General features: G+C 40.4%; 1 protein-coding gene across 1 annotated transcript in view; it reads right to left on the minus strand.

Moving 5' to 3' along the window:
* Not10 (CCR4-NOT transcription complex subunit 10) overlaps positions 1-14,826 on the minus strand; it is a 62,821-nt gene extending 47,995 nt beyond the window's left edge. The window contains exons 1-3 of the mRNA XM_080283197.1: positions 14,557-14,826; positions 10,058-10,150; positions 9,757-9,907 (exon numbers count right to left, since the gene is read on the minus strand). Coding sequence (XP_080139323.1) covers positions 9,757-9,907; positions 10,058-10,150; positions 14,557-14,826 — 514 coding nt within the window. The remainder of the gene's footprint in view (positions 1-9,756; positions 9,908-10,057; positions 10,151-14,556) is intronic.
* Between the last annotated feature and the right edge of the window lie 7,696 nt (positions 14,827-22,522).

A 22,522-nucleotide genomic window follows, 5' to 3' on the forward strand; every position in this document is an offset into this window, starting at 1 on the left:
CACTTCCATGCTCAATTCCCTGTTTCTTATCACTGCTTTCATGGAACCAGCAACCTTTCATCCTTGTCGTACCCTTTCAAGCACTTCACCTTCTAAACTTCCATCCATACTCATCACACTACCCAAGAACTAAAACGCACACACATTTTCCATTTCCTCATCATCCAACCTCACTGTACATTCACTGACTTCACCTCTCTCAAAGACCATCACTTTACTCTTCCCTACATTCACCTTTAGATTCCGTTTCTTATATACTCTCCCAAACTCATCCACCAAGCCTTGCAGCTCCCCTTTGTCTTCACTTAATAACACAGTATCATCTGCAAACAACAGTACAGGGAGTTTCCAAACACTGCTCTCTCTCACTAGGGCTGCTCCAACATCCACTGTCCTACTTTGTATCTCTTTTATAACCCCATCTATATACAGATTGAACAACCATGAAGACAAGACACATCTCGGTTTCAATTCAACCTTCAAACAGTAAATTCACTCAGTTCACTATCCACACGCACTGCAGCCTTAGCACCCTCATACGTACTCTTCACGGCATTCAACAACTTCCCATCTACACCAAATATTCTTAATACTTTCCACAATCCTTGTCTATCCACCGTCATATGCTTTCTCCAAATCCATGAAGGCCACATACAACTTCTTTCCCTTCTCTAGAAACTTTTCCACTAAGGATCTATCTATCTATCTATCTATTGCCAGACGCCTCAATCCCGTTTGGGGTGGCCACAAACAAATCGCCTCCACGTCGTCCTGTCCCCCGCCATTTCACTGCCCTGCTCCCAACTCACACCCCCCTCTCTCATATACCTCTCCACCCCATCCCTCCATCTCATCCTCGGCCTCCCCCTCCCTCTTCCCCCCTCCACCTCACTCACATACACTCTCTTCGTCAGTCTTTCACCCTCCATCCTCTCCACATGGCCAAACAGATCTACACAACCTCTTCCCTTCCTCAAACCTCCCTGTTCTTCTCCAACTAATTCTTCTGTTATTTCCCTAACTCTGTCAATATGTATCCTACAACTTTTCCTATTACTAAGAAGACAAATGCCCCTATGATTACCACATACTTCTTTTTCCCCTTTTCCTTTGTACAAAGGAATAATTATACCTGACTTCCAATCCTCCGGGACTCTACCTTCCTCCGGGCTGATCTGCACATCTTCCACATCCATTCTGCTCCTATCTCTCCCCCATGCTTCAGCATTTCACCACACACTCCACCAATTTCTGGGGCTTTCCTCATTTTAACTTTCTTCATCGTTTCCACAACTTCTATCCTACTGATTTCTTCCTCTCTTCTCACATCCCTCCGTCTCCCAGCCATTCCCTAGCCACTTATACTCGCATTACTTTCATTCTCCATGTTCAACAATTCATTAAAGCGATCTCTCCATCTACTCACTTTTTATCCCTTCTCCACTAGTAAACTACCATTTTTATCTTTCACTCCCCAGCTAACTTCTTTGGCACCCTGTTTAACTCTCTTTCCCTCTTTCTAGAACATTTTCTTACATTACCTCTACATTACACTCAAATTCCTCATCCACTCCCTTCTTACTCTCTCTTACTAATCTTTTCACCTCTCTCTTCCTCTCTACATACAACTCTCTCTTCCATCTTTCAACTTTTTCCACGCCCCTGTTTTTTATCCACTCGTTATATGCTTTCTTCTTTTGTGCCACAGCCTCTCTCACCTCTTCATTCCACCATGCTGTTCCCTGCACCCCCTTTCGACTTCTCTTCACCCCACACACCAACTCACATGCCGCACAGATTCTGTGAATATCTTGCACACACCTTCAACGTCCCCTATCTGCTCTAATTCATATTTATCCAATAACTCCTCCACTTCCCTCTTATATTCTGCCTTTTTCTCAGCCTCTTGTAACTTTTCCACCCTCCTTGTATGTGCTACTTCCTCCTGTCCTTCCCTTCTTCTATTTCTCCATTTCGTTTGAGCACTGATTCTGATTGGTGGCCGAAGACTCCACTCCCACAACTTTTGTATACTCTTGCATCCATTACACACCTTCTCATCCCGTCATCCACACATACATAATCAATCATTGCCTTCCGTTCATTCAGTTCACCACCCACCCTTCTCATCACTTGCCACGTATACCTGCGGATCATTTTGTGACTGAAGAGGGTATTGGCTATCACCAACCCTCTCCCAGCACAAATGTCCACTAAAGCACTGCCATTCTCATCCATCTCTGCAGGTGCGCCTCATTCACCAACTACTCCATCCACCTTCACATTCCCTACTTTTCCATTCATATCTCCAGCCAAAAACACTCTCTCATTCTTTCCAAACTTTTCCATGCACACTTCCACATTAGTCCAGAACTCTTCTCTCACTCTGCTTGCATGATCTTCCATTGGCGCATACACACACACACACAATCGCCCACATTTGTAGTCCAACTTTCAATCTTACCCTTACAATCCTTGAGCCAACTGATCCACACTCGCTCATACTCTCCTTCCATCTGTTACTCACAACAATACACACCCCTTCTTTTGCCCTATCATTCTCACCTACTCCAGCACATATGCCCCATCCATACTCCCATGCTCTCACACTCTCACTTCCCCAGTTAGTTTCAGTTAATCCACATACATCCACTTTTGCACCCTCAAGCACGTGGACAATCTCTCTCTCTTTCACCTCATCATTCGCACTCCTTACATTCTATGTAGCTATCCATACCATGTCCTTTGTTTGGTCCTTAGTCGTCACCTTTTGGTCATTCCTTGTCTGAGGCTTCTTGTTCATATTTTTAGTTAGCTGTTTTCTGAGGAGGGGCACTAACCCTCTGCCAACCCACTTGCTGTCACTTAGTGAACACATGTTGGTCAGTTATAAGGTTACCACTCAGTGTCGTAAATGATTTCCTGGTTTACAAGAAAATATTTGGCTTGCCACTCAATGTAGATATACCCTGAAAACAGAGCCACACTACACTAAGTGCATGGATACTGTTACATAGCCTATGATTTCATCATCCTTTGTGTAATTCTAACGTACAGTATGCTGCATGTTTGATCACGAGCGTGTTCTACCTCACTCCCCCCCTCCTCCCTTATAGTAAAGTAAGTCGTTCTTTCTGTTGTTCAGAGCAGGATTGTCAACTCTTTGTCCCCATGGCTTCATTTACGCGTCCTTCTTACAAGTTGTATCAAGCTCTGCCGGCCCCTATATAATGAGTTCAGTCTCTGCATTAATTGCCACTTAGATCTACTCCTCATTTTGTTCACATCTCTGTCCTCCCCTGTACAGTTGTTATTATTGTGAGTGCTCAGGAAGTCTCCAACCATCTAGCAGCTGTGTAATTTGAGTATAAGTGATATTGCATTTTTTCTTGTACTGTGTAGCATAAGGTGTTAATTCTTAGGCCTAGTAAGGTTTTTGTGATTAATGTAAGGTTTTATGTCAGCCAATTGTTAATAATAGTTTGTATCTGTAATAATTTATCTTGCATTAACTGAGCATTACCCAGTGTATTTTCATTTTATCAGGGCTGACTTAGATAAATTTACTCTTGCTAATTTCGTGTTAATAGAGGCTATTGCAGTTAACCATATATTTAACCTGTTTTTTGCCATTACTGTACATTATCCTTATGAGTCCTGAATGTTTTGTTGTTAGTTTGAGCATTAAACTTTAACTTGTAATTTTACCTAACTCTTTTGTTTTGAACCTGGAACTTTACGGGACAGTAGTGATTTTTAGTATTCTCACTTAAAGTGTACATTATCCCTCTCTGTTCCGTAACATAAATTTGGCGACCTCTTATCAGGATATTCAGGATATGATCATAAGGATATTGTTTGATATTTTGTGACTGTGATTTATTCATGATGTCTACTATTACTACGCTTGATGAAGCCAAAGATTTTTTGTCAAATGTGCAAACAGTGTGTGATGTAGAAAACAGAACAAAGAATGAACTTAAGCTCGTTGCTCAACAATTGGGAATTGCTGTTCGCTCTCATCATTCTAAAGATCAAATTGTTGACATGATTAATGAAAGCTTGTTTAATGTAACTCCTCCAAATGAGCAAACGCAGATTGAATTAGCTAAGTTACAGCTAGCCCTGCAGGAGGCTCGTGCTAAGGAGGCTGAATTTCAGGCAAAAGCTAAGGAGGCTGAGGCACAAGTTGAAATTGCTAGGATTCAGGCAGACCAAGAGTATCACATGAAACAAGGTGGAACTGGATCATCTAGCTCTGATGATTTTGATGTGGCTAAAAATCTTAAACTTGTCCCTCCTTTTAATGAATCTGATTTAACAAAGTATTTTCAGTTGTTTGAGAGGGTAGCTACAGGTTTTAATTGGCCCAAAAAGTATTGGCCAGTACTCCTTCAAACTGTTCTCACCGGTAAAGCTCAAGTAACTTATGCATCTTTGCCTCAGGATCAATCTGATAATTATGATGTAGTTAAGAGCTTGATTCTTAAGGCCTATGAGCTTGTTCCTGAAGCCTATAGAGTAAAATTTAGGACAACTTATAAGCAAGATAAGCAATCCCATGTTGAGTATGCAAAAATCAAACAAGATCTGTTAGAGCAGTGGTTAAATTCTAAGAATGTGGATTCTGATTTTGACAAATTTAAGCAGATGATTTTGCTGGAGGACTTCAAAAGGTGTATTAGTAAAGATGTAAGCCTATATCTTGATGAGAAAAGAATAGATAATTTGTCTGATGCTGCAGTTTTAGCTGATGAATATGTTCTCACTCACAAGAGATATTCTAGAGAAAAAAGGAAAGCTGAGAGTATGTACGTTGCCTCTACTCAGAGTACAGGTAACAGGAAAGAGAATAAAGATGATGTTTCTCAGGAAGTAAATACTGGCTTCACCTCTAGATTACAGAAACGTAAATGTACTTATTGTAGTAAGCTTGGTCATACTACGGAGAAATGTTTCAGGAGACAGCGTGATGTGAACAAAAAGGAGTCTTTAAATATTCAGTCAATTGGTCTAGTGTCCACCCTTGAGAGTTCCCAGAATTCTTTAACTGAGTTAACTGAACCTGCTTTGAGGGGTAAATTAAATTCTCATGATGAAGCTCCTCTTTTGAGCAGTGACATGGGTGACACTCTCAAGAGTTCATGAGCTAATTTCCTGTCTGATGTTTTGTCAGTCCTCTGGACAGTAATGACAGGAAATCAGTTAAAATATATCGTGATACAGGAGCTTGCCAATCCCTTATGCTGACCAGTGTTCTAGGCTCTAATGTTAATTCCTCTGATGAAACTGTAATCTTACAAGGTGTAGGGAATAATTACTTCTCTGTCTCTCTGTGCAGAGTGAATTTAGAGTCTGGTTTTGTTAATGGTTCTGTTATGGTTGGGTTGGTTGAGACACTCCCAATGTCAGGTGTAACTTTCTTACTTGGAAAAGATATTGATGGAAGTCAAGTGTGTCCAGCTCCTCAGTTGTCTAGTGAGCCAGTGGCTGCGGCCCAGGATTGTGATGTCCCTGATGTGTTCCCTGCATGTGCTGTCACTAGGGCTAAGTCTAAAGTTACTGGTGACTTAGAGGATAATGATGATGATGATGATGTTATCCTAGCTGACACTTTTCTTGCTAATTTGGACCACTCACCAGATGAGGCAGTACCCCGTAGTGTTGATAATTTGTCTCGTCAAGAGTTGGTTGAGTTGCAGGTTGCTGAACCTGAGGTGAAAGGTCTGGCTAACTCTGCTTGCAGTGAGGAAGAGTCAGCTGGTGCTTCTACTTGTTATTATATAAAGTCAGGAGTACTTATGAGGAAGTGGAGACCCCCAACAGCATCAGCCGACTGTGAGTGGGAGGTTGTACATCAAGTTGTCATCCCTCGTGTTTGTAGGCAGGATATCATTAGAGTGGCTCATGATTCCAGTTTGGCAGGACACCTTGGAGTGAGGAAGACTGTGGCACGCATTTTGAAACACTTCTACTGGCCAGGTATCTTCAGGGATGTTTCCTGGTATTGTAAGTCTTGTCACACCTGTCAAGTTGTGGGGAAGTGTAATCAGACCGAAAAGGTTGCACCTCTAGTTCCCATTCCTCCTTTTGAGGCGCCTTTCACCCGTGTGTTGGTGGATGTTGTGGGCCCTCTTCCTAAGACTTCTTCAGGATTTTCTTATGTGTTGACCCTGATTGATATGGCTACTCGTTATCCTGAAGCCATTCCACTTAGAAATATCTCAGCAAAGAACGTGGATAAGGAAATGCTAGGGTTCTTCACCAAGTTTGGTCTGTCCAAGGAGGTTCAGTCAGACCGGGGAAGTAATTTCATGTCAAATGTTTTCAAGCAGTCTCTGAAAGAGTTGGGCATCACCCAGATCACGTCTTCAGCTTACCATTCCCAGACTCAAGGAGCGTTGGAGAGATATCATCAAATACTCAAATCGATGCTCAAGAAATACTGTTTGGAACATCAGAAAGACTGGGATAAAGGTCTTCCATTCGTTGTATTTGCTGCAAGAGAATCTCCAAATGAATCACTGGGCTTCTCACCTTTTGAACTACTGTTTGGCCATGAAGTAAGAGGACCCCTTAAGCTACTCAAGGAATGCTGGCTGTCGGAGGAAGATGACGTCAACCTGCTGGAGTATGTGATGAAGTTCAAAGAACGGCTGACCACTGCTTTACAGCTGGCAAGAGAGAATTTAGGAGCTGCTCAGGAGAAGATGAAGACTTGGTATGATAAGAAGTCCAGGTTATGCCACTTTCAGCCAGGAGATCAGGTTTTGATTCTGCTACCAGTGCATGGGCAACCTCTTCAAGCCAAGTTTAGTGGTCCTTATTTCGTGGAGAAGAAACTCAGTGATGTCAACTATGTCATCGCCACACCAGATCGTAGAAAGAACAAGCAACTTTGTCACATCAACATGCTAAAGTTATATCACAGGCGGGACGAAAATAACCCAGTCTGCACTGTAGCTGTTCCACCCGAGTCTGCAAGTGAAGTTTTCCCATGCAGCATGAGCCTGAGTGATAGTTTGGGGAAGAATCCTGATATCATGAATGATCTCCAGACTAAGCTTTCTCATCTACCTCCCGAGGAAAGGCAGGAGTTTTCGGCATTACTGCAGGAGTACACGCAAGTGTTCCGTGCCACTCCAGGAAGAACCACTGTGTTGATGCATGATGTCGATGTTGGAGACGCAAAGCCAATTAAACTGCCTCCTTACCGTGTGAACCCAGTGAAAGTTCCTCTCATCCAGAAGGAGCTTGGCTACCTGTTGGACCACAAGATGATTGAGCCCTGTCAGAGCAAGTGGAGTTCTCCTGTCACTCTAGTCCCTAAGCCAGGTGGGTCACAGCGGCTTTGCATCGACTACAGACGTGTTAATCAGATAACCGAAACAGACACTTACCCTCTCCCTCGCGTGGAAGATTGCATAGACAAGATCGGAAAGGCTAGGTACATAAGTAAGTTTGATTTGTTAAAGGGATACTGGCAAGTACCTATGACTGAACGTGCTAAGATCTCATGTTTTGTAACACTAGGAAAGACTTTTGCATGTTCTGTAATGCCATATGGTATGAAGAATGCACCAGCCACATTTCAGAAGCTCATGAATGTTGTAACAGAGGGTTTGGCAGGGTGTGTTGTTTATATTGATGATGTATTAATCTTCAGTGACAACTGGAAAGATCACCTATGCCATGTCAGTAAATTTCTTGAGCGTTTGGTTCAGGCTAATCTTTTAGCTAATTTGTCAAAGTGTGAGTCTGGTCAAGCTAAAGTTCAATACCTTGGGTACGTAATTGGTGATGGACATGTTGCACCACCAGGAGCTAAGGTTCAGGTTATAAGTGATCTTCCCAGACCTAAAAGTAGGAGAGAGCGACAAAGATTTTTGGGAATGGTAGGTTATTACAGGAGATTTGTTCTTAACTTTTCAATTCTTGTATCACCACTTACGCACCTACTGAAAAAGGGAGTTAAATTTGTCTGAACCGATAACTGTGAATCCTCTTTCTGCAAACTTAAAGCTATCCTATTAAGTCAGCCAGTGCTCGCTACTCCAAATTTTGCTAAGCCTTTTAAGATGGCTGTTGATGCAAGTGATACAGGAGCTGGGGCTGTTTTGCTGCAAGAGGATGATCAGAGTATTGAACACCCTGTATCTTATTACAGTAAGAAGTTCACTCCACCTCAAAAGAACTACTCAACTATTGAGAAAGAGCTTTTGGCCTTGATTTTGGGTTTACAGCATTTTTCATTTTATTTGTGTTCTGGTTTTGACCCCATAGTCATTTATACCGATCATAACCCACTGAAATTCCATAATAAGTTTAAAGATAAAAATCAGAGATTGACAAGATGGAGTCTACTTCTTCAGGAGTATTCATTAGACATACAACATGTCAAGGGGAAAGAAAATGTTATTGCAGATTGCTTATCTAGACTTTAGACAGATTGTTTTAGAGTAATAAGAAATTTCCTTTGTAAATTTCTTTTTTCTTTGTGGGGAGGTGTTACATAGCCTATGATTTCATCATCCTTTGTGTAATTCTAACGTACAGTATGCTGCATGTTTGATCACGAGCGTGTTCTACCTCACTCCCCCCCTCCTCCCTTATAGTAAAGTAAGTCGTTCTTTCTGTTGTTCAGAGCAGGATTGTCAACTCTTTGTCCCCATGGCTTCATTTACGCGTCCTTCTTACAAGTTGTATCAAGCTCTGCCGGCCCCTATATAATGAGTTCAGTCTCTGCATTAATTGCCACTTAGATCTACTCCTCATTTTGTTCACATCTCTGTCCTCCCCTGTACAGTTGTTATTATTGTGAGTGCTCAGGAAGTCTCCAACCATCTAGAAGCTGTGTAATTTGAGTATAAGTGATATTGCATTTTTTCTTGTACTGTGTAGCATAAGGTGTTAATTCTTAGGCCTAGTAAGGTTTTCGTGATTAATGAAAGGTTTTATGTCAGCCAATTGTTAATAATAGTTTGTATCTGTAATAATTTATCTTGCATTAACTGAGCATTACCCAGTGTATTTTCATTTTATCAGGGCTGACTTAGATAAATTTACTCTTGCTAATTTCGTGTTAATAGAGGCTATTGCAGTTAACCATATATTTAACCTGTTTTTTGCCATTACATTATCCTTATGAGTTCTGAATGTTTTGTTGTTAGTTTGAGCATTAAACTTTAACTTGTAATTTTACCTAACTCTTTTGTTTTGAACCTGGAACTTTACGGGACAGTAGTGATTTTTAGTATTCTCACTTAAAGTGTACATTATCTTTCTCTGTTCCGTAACGATACATATATATATACTGTACATATTTATGGTATATATAAAAGCTAAGAATCTGGAAAAGTAAATTCCACTACTGAGGTTACCTCATACTGTCATTCTAACCCCTGGAATCTAGTGACACTTTCATTCTATTCTTACTATCACCAGAAAACTTTATCAATCTTAGGAGAGACTTGGGTCAAAATTATTGCCTCTATTTAACCTCCTAACTACAAGTTTCCTCTCCTAAGTTGAGTAAACATTTATATTCAATTACAGGATATACATCATCCAAATGCAGGAGAAAAACAGGATACATGCACAACAGACCAACTAATTCTAGGCTCAGTAGAACAAAACACAAAACAAACCAGGTGATGCTACATTAAACAGACAAACACAAGAGAAACCAACTGATTAGAACAGGAACTGGACAAACCAAGTGATTCTAGGCTAAACATAAAGAAAAACATGACAAACCAAGTGACTCTAGGCCAGTGTACATCTTCTCCAGTATAGTGAGGGCTGCACGGTACTGGTGGAGGTGGTACAATATGACACAATGGTTAAATTGTACCACGCTTCTCTCTCCCTCCTCACCTCCTCCCACCTCCTCTATCTTTAAACCAGACTGAAAAAAAAAAAGAGAAACAATTTTTATATTCACTGCCATCCTGTTCTATCCATGCATCATGAAATGAATGGAATACTGACTTTGCCTCTCTATTGTTTGTCATTTTTTTTTTTTTTTTTCCAGTATCATGCCTACTGAATAACCTACATGAGCACAAATGTCTGCCAGCTGCTTCCTGAATGTGTCTGTCTTCTTCAGGTCACTTTTGTAGTACTCCACAACAGCCATATTCATCACCACCTGCAACAGTATTACTTACTTAATTACAAGGATACCATAGGTGAATGACAGCATATTATGAAAACTAGCCAACAGTTCATAAAAATTATCAGTTTTCACCTAACGGTATTCCTTATTTTGCAAAATACATAAATCATATGATATTAACTTAGTACCAAAGATTCCAACAAAGCACAGTACATACTGTAACAATAAATACATTTACTTTTCAAAACAATATATACCCTAATAGCCACATAAATAAACATATTGTACTCTACAGTATTCTTCAATCCTTTTCCTACAATCTCTCCTACTTCCTCTTCTGTTGCTCGAAAGTTATGGTGACCATGGGAAGTAATTCCCCAACTTATTGCAGACTGAGTTTGCCGAGTCCCACAGGAAAGATATGTGAACAAATAATGACACAAAACCTAAGACAGATATCAAAATGTCTGGTGGCTATAGATCAAGATCATCTCAGAAAAGGTAGAGGATTTGTGGATCAATTATTTAAAGTAGCTACAGCAGACTGTGGTAAATGCATTTGAGAACTTCAATATTCATGACATTTATGGATCTGGAAAAGGCATATGATGATGTGAACCATGTGATGTTTTGGGTGTGCTGAATGAAACTATGCTAGGAGTGCCAGTGCTGAGGTATACAGTAGCTGCCCATACTGTACTGAGAACAATCAACCTTTCCTTCTCCAGTGTTGTCATTTGTCAACTGCCTCCCTTAGCCCATGCCATGTGACTTACCCCATTTGAGTCAACTCTGGGGGTATGTGACCTGTCTCATATGAGCAGGATTTTTTAACCCCTGCAATGCTGATTCTTTGTAAGGTAGTTGACCTGCCCTGAATTATTGTTTCATAACCAAAGTACTCATATACAGTACTATACCTCATATGAGGCTTGCAGTGTGGCCAGTGCTGACCTTCACTGTGCCTCATATGAGGTCTGCAGTGCAGCAAGGGTTAAACAGGCACTACAAAGTTTCTCACAGGAGCAGTGTTACACAGTTTTTATGGGATATTAGGATATCTATCATCTCTCATACCCACCCCCTAGGCTGAGCTCTGAAACAAAGTAACAGTGGATACTATGAACAAAATTCATGCACTTCCTGATCCATCTGCCATGGCATTAACATCCGAAAAAGACTCAAACCTGTCTTGAAGAAACGTTTCTCAATGATAAAACCAAAAGCAAGGAAAATATGGTAGTGGCTAAGGAAAGATATTAACAATAATAATAATTAGAATCTGGTGGTATGTGGGGGCACTCACCATCCACTCACTTATGTAGTGCAGATTTGGATGTCTGCCCTTTCCTCTCTTCCTTCCTTTCTTTTCTGTCTTTCCTTCATACTTTCACTCATTCATTCCTCATCCTCCTGCCTATGGGTGCCTTTACACTCCCTCTTCTGTTTTTCTTTCCTTCATTCTTTCCTCTTCCTTCTGTCTATGGGTGACTCTACAATGAGTGACACGCCAAATGGTTTCCTGTACACCAAGAGACCATTTACGATGCTGAGTGGTAACCATATAGCCAAATTATGGCGCCTGGTGGTTTAGTGGGTGATTAAGGCACTCCAATTGGATTGAGCTAGTGCGGGTATATATCCAAGGGGTGGTTGGGGTTTACTCCTCACGTAATGCCACTCAGGGATGAGAGAGGCTGGTCACTCTCATCTTTGATGTCAGGACCAAATTGCCTAGCCCTGGGCTCCTATGCTCCTCATTGGGAAACACTGGATTACAGTAGGCGAGGAGGAGGACGATTAGAAGCTGGTCTCTTGTTTCTCAGATGCGCCAGCTCTTCCAACAGGAATTCACTAGTGCTTGACACACATACTGGTATACATTAGTTTTACAGTTACAAGAATTATGACACTTCCTGTATACAACATGAACTTCATCGGTAAAAATATGTGAAAGCGGCAATAATTAAACCCTATAAACATCCGTCACAGTACCTCTTTCCAGATTGTAGCATTTTGAAAACAGAAAGGTTTTCAGATGTCTCTTAAAGGATTCAACAGAAGAGAGTTGTTTCATGGACAATGGCAATGTATTATACAACCTAGTGGCTCTTTACACAAAAGAATGATAAGGGAAAGATGACTGGTGAATGGCTCCAGGCATATCAAGACACAAGGAATCATCTTCACTATATAACATCACACCTCGGTGTATCAATGAGAATTTTAACAATTCAGCAAGATACTTAGGTTCATCAATCTTAAGAACCTTGAATGTAATAAAACACAGTTTAAATTCAATTCTAGCCTTTACTGGCAACCAAAACAACTCAATTAGGAATGGGGTGGTCTAGGTTCTTGGAGGGAGACCAAAGATAAGCTTTGCTGCCCTGTTCAACACTGACTGACCTTTTTTAAGTATACTCATAGGAAGACCAATCCACAGTCAATTACAATAATCAACACAAGACAAGACCACTACTTGGACCAATGTTAAGAGCCAACATCTGTTCAGGAATTTTCTCACAGACTACAGATTTCTGATACTGAAGTTACATCCTCTGACAACTTGGTTAATATGTTCTTTGTAATTAACCTTTGAATTAAAATAAACACCTAGATTTCCAACAAAACTAACTGGATGAAGTTGCGACACACCAGCGTTCAAAGTCAAGGCATCATCAGTGTCATCACCCCTTCTGTTTCCTCTCATGATGATGAGCTCAGTTTTATCACCATTCAGCTTAAGTTTCCTCCTTGCCATCCAAATCTTAATATCAGACAACAGAGATTCAAGCTTAGTCTTGGTATCATTAATATCTGACATCTTAACACAGAGCTGAGTGCCATCATCATAAAAATGATAAGATATGTTGTGAGCATCAAGACAATAGACTATTTGAATAGACTGTAAATAGAATTGGACCTAAAACTGATCCTTCAAAGGTCTCCAAACTGAAGGGGAGCAGAATTAGTGCTAGCATAATCAACAACTACTCTCTGAGATTTGTCTGACAGATATGACTTAAGGAGCAAAAGAGCGGTCACGAACGCTATAAAAATACAGATCATACACCAGTAGATCATGATCTACTGTGTCAAAAGCTGCAGACAGATCAAACAGAATTATGAGAGAGGACATTCTACTAAAGGTGTTTACCTCCAAGTCACTATGAATCCTTATTAAAGCAGTTTCAGATGACTGGCATTTTCTGCATGCTGATTGAACAACAGGAACAACTCTCTTATGTTCCAGTTGTGGTAAGAGTTTATCAAGTATGGCCCACTCAATAATCTTTTATAAGAGACAGGTTAGAGATGGGATGATAATCTGTCATGCTCTCAACATCAAGACCAGGTTTCTTGAGTAGGGGCTAAAACAAGGCACATTTCTCAGACTGCACAAAATTTGTGGGCAAGAAGTTCTGTTAAGTTCTCTGATGTAACAGCTGCCTTTATTTACATGCAGCAGATGAAATGTTGAATGCAAATGATCCCTTGTGTGCTGTGATAGGAAGTCAACTGAGTACACTTCACTAGAAAAACTGTTGTCTAAATAATTTCTTATGCCAGATATCTAAGTTGTAAAAAAAGAAGCAAAATCAGAAGCCACTGGATACAGAAGATGGTATAACAATTACAGTACATTCCTCCGACCAACCAAATTCTTCACAACTGCAGCGTTTTTTTTTTATTTATTTTTTTTTATCACCACCACATAAATCAACTTTGTTTTAATAATATCCTGCCATTTGGGCTTTTACAGTGTGAACAACTACTCTTCTTGAAGAAGCATAACGCAAACGAGGCAATTCGGTCCATTGCAAGGGCCACTCACGTTCTGCCTTTCTACACTGTCTACGTGAAGAATTAATGGATGGACCATACCACGGAGAATTATCACGTATAATAATTGTTTTCACTACCTCAAGACAATAATGGTCAAAAATTGACCTAAGCTCATTGCTATATACAGTATATCAACCAAAACATCAAGAGAATGGTTTGAAGAATCAATCAACTAAATTACTTAATGTAGCACATCACACTTAAGTTATACAGTAGTTTACTGGGCTAACTGAGACTTTGAGAAGAATAAGACAAGCTCATAAAGTTACTGGTTTTCCACTAGCTGGCAAACTTCCAACTACAATAACTCCAGTACTATTGTGAGATAAGCAAAAATATTTCACGGTTAAGTGTGTAAAAGACAATGATGTACACACTGTACAACGTCAGTTTGCAACAGCTGCCAAATCAGTCACACTGCCGCATCACAGACCCTGTTATGCAACCCCATTGCCACAGTCCACAGGTTAACCTCCCTTCAAAACTCAATTTCTCCAGCCTCTCTCCAATATTCTCTAATCTCCCTCTCTCTGTCTCCCTTCAGTACAGTATTCAGTATTTCTTCCCTCACACACTGACCCCAGACTAACCTTGTGGTCTTTTGGTCGTGTTGACTGGAGTTGACTTAGGAGTGCCAGTGCAGCTGTGTAGTTGCCCTTGCTGAACTCAGTATGTGCTGCTTGTGCCCACTCACGCTCAGCATCAGTGGCATCGCAGGTGCCACTACTGCCCTCACTACTGCCACCACCCACAGGCACACTGGCTTCCTGGCCACCTTCATCTCCTGTGTTACCATTGGAGCTGCCACCTCCACCACTGCTAATGCTCACAGTGCCACTGCTTGTTTTATTTTCAGCCATCTAAAAGAATAAAATGGCTCAATGGTTTGTACACACAAATAATACAAGGGTATAATTACTGAATGTTTATCTTTATCTGTACAAGTATCAGTCTGCCCGAGATCTACTGCAGGACAGGACCTTCCCTTGCAGGAAGAGTAATAACAACTCTAGAATTAATTCATCCCCATGAAAGTACTATATTTGGCTATGTTTGTGAGAGTCAGTCTGTATGGCAATGGTATAAACCAACAAGGCATAAACATATACAAGCATATGAGAGTATACTGGGAATACCTGTACAGTACTGGTATTACCGGGACTAATGTTAGGCCTAAATGAAAAAATGTTCTTCATGGATAACATTCTCAACTCCAAACTCAGTGCACACATACCGGTACTGTAGATCCTAAAACAGACTTACTATCCCTGAGCTACCATGGCTTCCAGTAGTTTACATCCAGATAAACCTAATGCTGTACAGTAAAAGCATCAAGCAAACTTGATTGATCTGAGATAAAGGGCTAGGTATGTGAACCCAACTTCTGCACAGACTAGACAAAGATGACATCATTATCATTTATTTTTTTTAACCTATGCCATAAATGTGGCCGAGGATGAGATGGAGGGATGGGGTGGAGAGGTATATGAGAGAGGGGGGGTGTGAGTTGGGAGCAGGGCAGTGAAATGGCAGGAGACAGGGCGACTTGGAGGCGATTTGTTTGTGGCCACCCCAAACGGGATTGAGGCGTCTGGCAATAGATAGATAAATGTGGTGAGGAAAGTCCAGTAAGCAAGAAAAGAGAAAGCATGATATAGGGAGAAATATCAACAACATGCCAAGTGATGCAGAGGAGGAGCTCTCCTTAATTTTCATTCATTCATTCATTGCCAGATGCCATGTATCCCAAACGGGGTGGCCAAGGGCTTAGAGTTAATTGTTTTACAGGGAGGGGCACTAATCCTCCACCAACCCCACTTGACACGTAGGGATGCCAACAGCATCTGGTGTTCCCAGGCGGCCACCCATCCAAGTACTAACCAGACCCAACGTTGCTTACTGTCCAAAATACTGTAGTTACTGAGAAAAGTGTAGAAAACCTTAAAAATTGTAAATCTGCATCACACAAACCAAACCTATGAGGATCACACAAATCCAACAATATTGCAAGGAATTTCCTACAACACTACTTCATGTATACAATACAGTATATACAGCATATATATATATATATATATATATATATATATATATATATATATATATATATATATATATATATATAGATAGATAGATAGATAGATAAATAGACAGATAGATATACAGTATTGTTGGAGTTTGTATTTGCGCAGGAAGTTTTCCTGCCACCATCCGCACCTGGGGTTTGGCTGGCAGTTTGACTCAGGCAGCATTAGAGAGAGGATGCGCCTTTGCCTGGACCTATTAGAAGAAATCTCAAGCTGGCCTTACTGTTTCCATCTTCCTCAAGGTTCTCATCCCAGCAAATATATATATATACAGTATATATTTGTGGTAGGTGGGGGTGCTCACCATCCACTCACTTGATGCAGTGCTGCTCTCAGGTTTCTGCCCTTTCCTCTCCTCCATCTTTCTTTCCTTCCATCCTCTTCTAATTTTCTTTCCTTCATTCTTCCCTCATCCTTCTGCCTCCAGGAGACTTTACACTTCCTCTTCTGTCTTTCTTTCCTTCAATCTTTCCTCTTCCTTCTGCCTATGGGTGACTCGACATTAAGTGACAAGCCAAATGGTTTCCTGTACACCAGGAAACCACTTATTATGCTGGGTGGTAACCATACAATCAAATTTTGGTGCCTGGTGGTTTAGTGGGTAATTATTGAACTCCAATTGGACTGAGCTGGTAAAGGTTTATATCCAAGGAGTGGTTGGGATTTATTGCTCACATAAGGCCACTAAGGGATGAGTGAGGCTGGTCATTCTCATCTTAAATGTCAGGACCAACTTGCCTAGCCCCAGGCTCCTACGCTCCTCATGGGGCAACGTAGGATTGGATGATGGATGGATGGATATATATACTGTATATATATACACACACACAGTATATACGTATGGAACTACTGCATTAAGTGATGCTGTACCGATCCTTTTGTCTCTGGCCTCCAGTGAAAAATCATGGTCTTGCGAACTTTACCCTCCTAATAGGCATAGTACAAGTGTCTTTTATAGCAGAAGTAGAGTATATGGTGAGGACCAAAGAATGTTACTTCATGACAAGGTTATGTTCTAATAAGCTTTAGATGTGTAATATCCATTTTTTGGTAATCTTCAAGGAGACAAAGTCACATAGGACCACCTCTTAAATATTAGTCTAATGAACATTTTAACCAACCTTTGAACTGATTCACTGACTTTGCAAAGGTGTACAGAAGTGCATTTTCAAGTATGAAGAGGATCCATCAATAAACCGAGAAAACACCAGTATATAAGACTAGGTTGGGATGAGTTTAATTAGGTTAGCATAAAATAGGTTAGGTTAGGTTTAGCTACATTAAAAGTAAATTAGGTTGGATTAAGTTTAAAAAGAAAATTTGGTTGTTTTGATAATCAGCACTAATAAGGGTAATTCTGCGCATACACACCACAAGATGGTGTTAATTTGTCTTTGCCGCATGACAAGATGGTGTCTGTCTGTCTTTGGTGCACCACAAGATGGGGTCCATCTGTCTTTGGCACCACTGGGGATTGTAAACAGACAACTGGTAATCGTCAAGGAGACATAGGACCACCTTCTTTTATGCAATTTTCTTGTTTTTTCTTCTTTGAGTATTTTCTGAGTGCATTTTCAAGTTTCAATGCTTTTTATATCTTTTATAAGCCATGAACTGTTTAAAAATGCAGTTCTGTTTACAACCTCCCATGATGCCAAAGACATGGTGTGTGAAGACAGACAGACACTATCTTAGAATGCCATTTTTTGGCAGAAAATTACCCTTATCATGGTGTGTGAAGACAGACAGACACTAACTTAGAATGCCATTTTTTGGCAGAAAATTACCCTTATCATCATTAATTTAATCAAACCTAACCTAAATTTTCATGACAGCCCAAGTTATCCTAACCCAACCTATTTTATGCTAACCTAACCTATCACTTACATAACAGTATTTACTATACCTTGTTTATATAAGAATCCTCATCATAATAAAAAATGCACTTCTGTATATCTTTACAATGTCACTGAAACAATTCAAAGGTATTTAACATTTCTGTTGTTAATATTTAAGAGGTGGTCCTATGTCTCCTTCAAGATTTGGCTACCAGACTACTTTTCCAATGCTTTCCACCACTTTTTATAAGAAAAAAAATAAAACACTCAGAAAATACTTAAAGAATCCCATGACAGGCTTTGGTAAAGAAAAAAAAAAAATTCTATCTATCTACTGTGAGAAGCCTTAATCCCATACAGGGTGGCCATAAACAAATTGCCCTGTACACTGCCATTTTGCTGCCCTCACCCCAGCTCACATCCCCCTCTCTCATATACCTCTCCACTCCATCCCTCCATCTCCTCCTCAGCCTCCCCCTTCCTCTCCCCCCCTCCACCTCCCTCACATACACTCTCCTCATTAGTCTCTTGCTCTCTATCCTCTCCACACGGCCATACCACCTCAATGTATTTCTCCTAATGCTTTTTATCACATCCACATCCACACCACATCACTCAAAGAATCCCATGAAGGGCTTTGGTGAAGAAAGAACTAAAGAAAACTGCAAGATAAGGTGATCCTACCTCTTTGAAGATTAACTGATTATTATTATTATTTTTTTTTTGGTAAGGTACCATATATGACCAATCTATGTCAATCAACAGTGGCAAGTGAAAGGCAAAATTACAAATTTCCACACCCATCACGGGATTAGGCTAAGGCATCTGGCTCTACACATACAGAGAACTCAGCCACTATGAAAATCTAATATTTTGCAAAGTAAATGATATATATCTTTAGTTTATTACAAGAAAAAAGGTGAGAATGTAGGAGCTCTCTCATGTATAAAACATATATATATATATTTTTTCAGTAAACTTTAAACTAGCCTAATCACCACAGTGGAAGCTTTTAAATATTTCAGAAATTAGTAGAGTTGTGGTATGTGGTGGTGACCATCATCCACTCACTTGATGTAGTGCTGCCTACTTCTTCCTAAGCCTTCATCATTCTTTTTCTGTGCCTGTCCTCCTCTCTTCCTATTTCTCCCATCTTTCCTGTCACTTCTTATTGCTTTTCTTTCCTTTACAGGTGGCTTTACATTGAATGACAAGCCAAGTGGTTTCCTGTAAGCCAAGAAACCATTTACAACACTGGGTGGTAACCATATAACCAAACCATACGTGCTCCCTACGTGTCAACAAGTGGGTTAGTGGAGGGTTAGTGCCTCTCCCCGTAAAACAAATAACTCAGAGGCAAATGGCCACCCCTTATGGGATTATGGCATCTGGCAATAGATAGATAGATAGATAGTAATTCTAAAGCTACTAATCATACAACATCAATTTTACACACTGGCCATGGCCAATGGCCTCCCATGATGCTAGGCATTCAGGTCGATTTAGCCTTAATGTCAATTCATCACCAGTCGTCTCATCCCTACAAATCTAACCTAAATCAACTTAATCCAACCTAACAACATAACCTAACCTACCTCAATATACTTAACCTAACCTACCTTAATTTGACCTAACATAACCTACCTTAATATAACCTTACCTAACTTAACTGGCAAAGGTTCACCTTACTTGAAGCAGCAGGACCTTACCAATTCAATTCATATTCCTCCAGTTCACTTCCTGTATATTTTTTATTATTTTCAGGGTGGTATGTTGCTTTTTCCTGCTGAAAAATTCCCACTGCTTTTATCATCACATTCCTTAAGCTGTACCTTCGGCTGTTTGTTGACAGCATAATGGAAGAATCTTACTTAATGTACTGAAAGGTGGATTTTTGTTTAGGTTAGGTTAGGTTAGGCTGGGTTGGGTTGGGTTGAGTTGGATTGGGATAGGTCAGATTAGGTTAAATTATTAGGTAGTTAAGCTAGGTTAGGTCAGGACAGTCCCATCCACCATTATGCTTAACAAATCAAATGAGCTGACTCACCTGGTTTACTCACTTGGTTGGCTACCCCATTACAATTTAACAGTATGGCTCAGTAGCAATCTGATTTTCAAGAAATGGGGCAGCCCATACCTGCTGGCATGCCGGCCCTATTTCCTATACACATCATCATCAGAATAGACTACTGATTAGGAGCTGAGTTTTGTGTCATACACAGGGTAGTTACACTACTTGAAGGACTTTGAATTATGAATCGTAGTTATTCAATATAATCGAGCAAGATGTGACCTAGTTGTGAGTGGAGGGACCTTTTAAATGATGCGACTGAGTCAGCGCTAATAGTATCATCTGACAGAGAGTTCCAGAGGTCTATACATCTGATACTGAAAAACCTGTGCCTACACTCAGCTGACGTGCGGGGCTTGGCCACCTTGAATCTACGGCCCCTGGTGTGAGTTAATGAAGAGAAAAAAGCTCAGGCGGTGCAACTGAGGACTGGCAATGGAAAGTTTTCCAGCATTTATTAAGGCAAACTCTGATCAGTCTCCCTTTTCCAGAATACAGGTCCAGATTTTTCAGACGGTCAGCATAACTGAGTTCGGACAGGTCACTGATTTGCTTAGTCCATCTGCGCTGTAAAGACTCCAGGAGCCTCGGGTCTCCATGGTAACCTGTATTCCATACAGTGGAGCCAAACTCCGGGATAGGTCTGATGTGGGATTTGAACAAAGTCAACATAAAATCTCAGTTACGACTGAGGATGGACAGCAGAACATAGCTAAAAACAAGGGTGATAACTTTCCCAAGACACATTTATTTACCATCCATGAAATAATCAAACTTACCTAGTTCAGATACATGGGAGGTTAAGAGACTTAAGTTTCTTTTGGGGCTCCCATCTATCGACCATTCTTTGAATGTGGACTTCATCATTATAGGATCACATAATGTCGTACAAAACTCCTTACTTCTCCTCCACTAAAAGTAATACTTCACATTACATACACTGTTACATAGATTCAGGTTCAGGTGCTGGTTTCCACCTGTCTAACCTAGCTTTGAACACACCAATAGTAGGGGCAGTGGTCACCTCTTCAGGAAGTTCCGGTCATTAACAACTCTCACACTAAAAGAATTTGCCCTAGTTAACCCCTTAACTGCGGGGCGTCACTTTCGTGACGCTGGGAGCAAGGGATCATACCGCTGGGCGTCACTTTTGCGATTCTGTGATATTTTGAATTCACCCGGGCTTTCAAGTGGTGGCTTGTATCATCTATCAGTACTGCCAATGTCCAACACTAGTCAGCACTCCTAATCTCATCTGTACTCCCATCCATTGTTGACAATTTAGCCATTTCTCCCCGTTCTTGACTCCCCTCCCTACCCCCCCTCCATTACCCTATCCTCTCGCCTGCCCGGCCGTGCTACGCTAAGTAAATCTTCCCTGGAATTTTTCACTGATTTCATCCATTGAAATAGGCCCTATGCCCTATTCTTATACCAAATAATATATACAAGAAAGAAATAAGATAAGTGAGAGAGCCATACACCTGGAATTGGCTAATTATCACCTGACAACACCTCACGTCCACTTGTTCGCTAATTTTCGCTGTTTATTTCCCCTTGAAATATGCCGTATAATCTATTTTCGTAATAAATATACATATAAGGAGGGAAGGGAGAAGCCTAAGTGATATTTACATTCACCTGGAACTACCTAATTTATTATGTATTGTCTAGATTTCCTGCCAATCATTTCACTGCTATATATTAACTGCTGTCAAGAGGCTAACGTTGGCAGTAATGCATTTCCCTAGGTAGGCCACCACCTCAGCTCACCCTGATAAGTTCACTCTCATCTTCCAATGTGAAGGTACATCTGTTTGCTCCTGCTTACTTCAGGCACTTTTCACCCCCATGCAAAGGGCCCTGTGACCTTTACCCCCTACTAAACCTCGTGTGGAAAGAGGTAAAGGGCTGACAATTGATAAAAGAGTCACTACGATCTTTCTATTGAGTAAAACAGTGCAAGTGGAATTGTAAATAATGTGTAAACAGCAAGTGAAAGTTATGAATGTAAATATACGTGAACAGTGGAAAATAGTTTTATAAGTTACTTCAAGTGACAGTGCACAACACAGTGTAAATAAAATAGAAATGTAAATAATGTAAATAAAATAGAGAATGTAAATAGAAATGTAAATGAGTAGTATTATAAGAATACGAGTATATACCCTAGGAGTAATGAAAGTGAAAGTTTCACTCTAGCATGTATGAATACTATGAGTTATGAGAGTGAAGGTGAAAGTGACATTCACTCTCAATGCTAGTATACAGGATGAGAAAGTGAATGCTACGTATTTTACTGAAAGAAATTGAATCCCTACAGGGACAATAAACTAATACTACTGAAGGAAACTTATGGATAAAGACTGTAGATATATATAAGTGTTATATAGTAATAGAAATATAAAGTGTGAGGGGTTTTATGAATAATAAATGACAGAATACCAACAGCGAACTAGCGCAAGTGGGAAGGTCATACGCGCTCCTAATTTTAATTGCTTTCACAGTGGTTTTTATTTGGAGTATGGATCCCAAACTACTTGATAATCATACAGTAGTG

The sequence above is a fragment of the Coenobita brevimanus genome, chromosome 96 (genome assembly GCF_032717465.1).
Source record: "Coenobita brevimanus isolate Jiangsu-jjx chromosome 96, ASM3271746v2, whole genome shotgun sequence".
Taxonomy (NCBI): domain Eukaryota; kingdom Metazoa; phylum Arthropoda; class Malacostraca; order Decapoda; family Coenobitidae; genus Coenobita; species Coenobita brevimanus.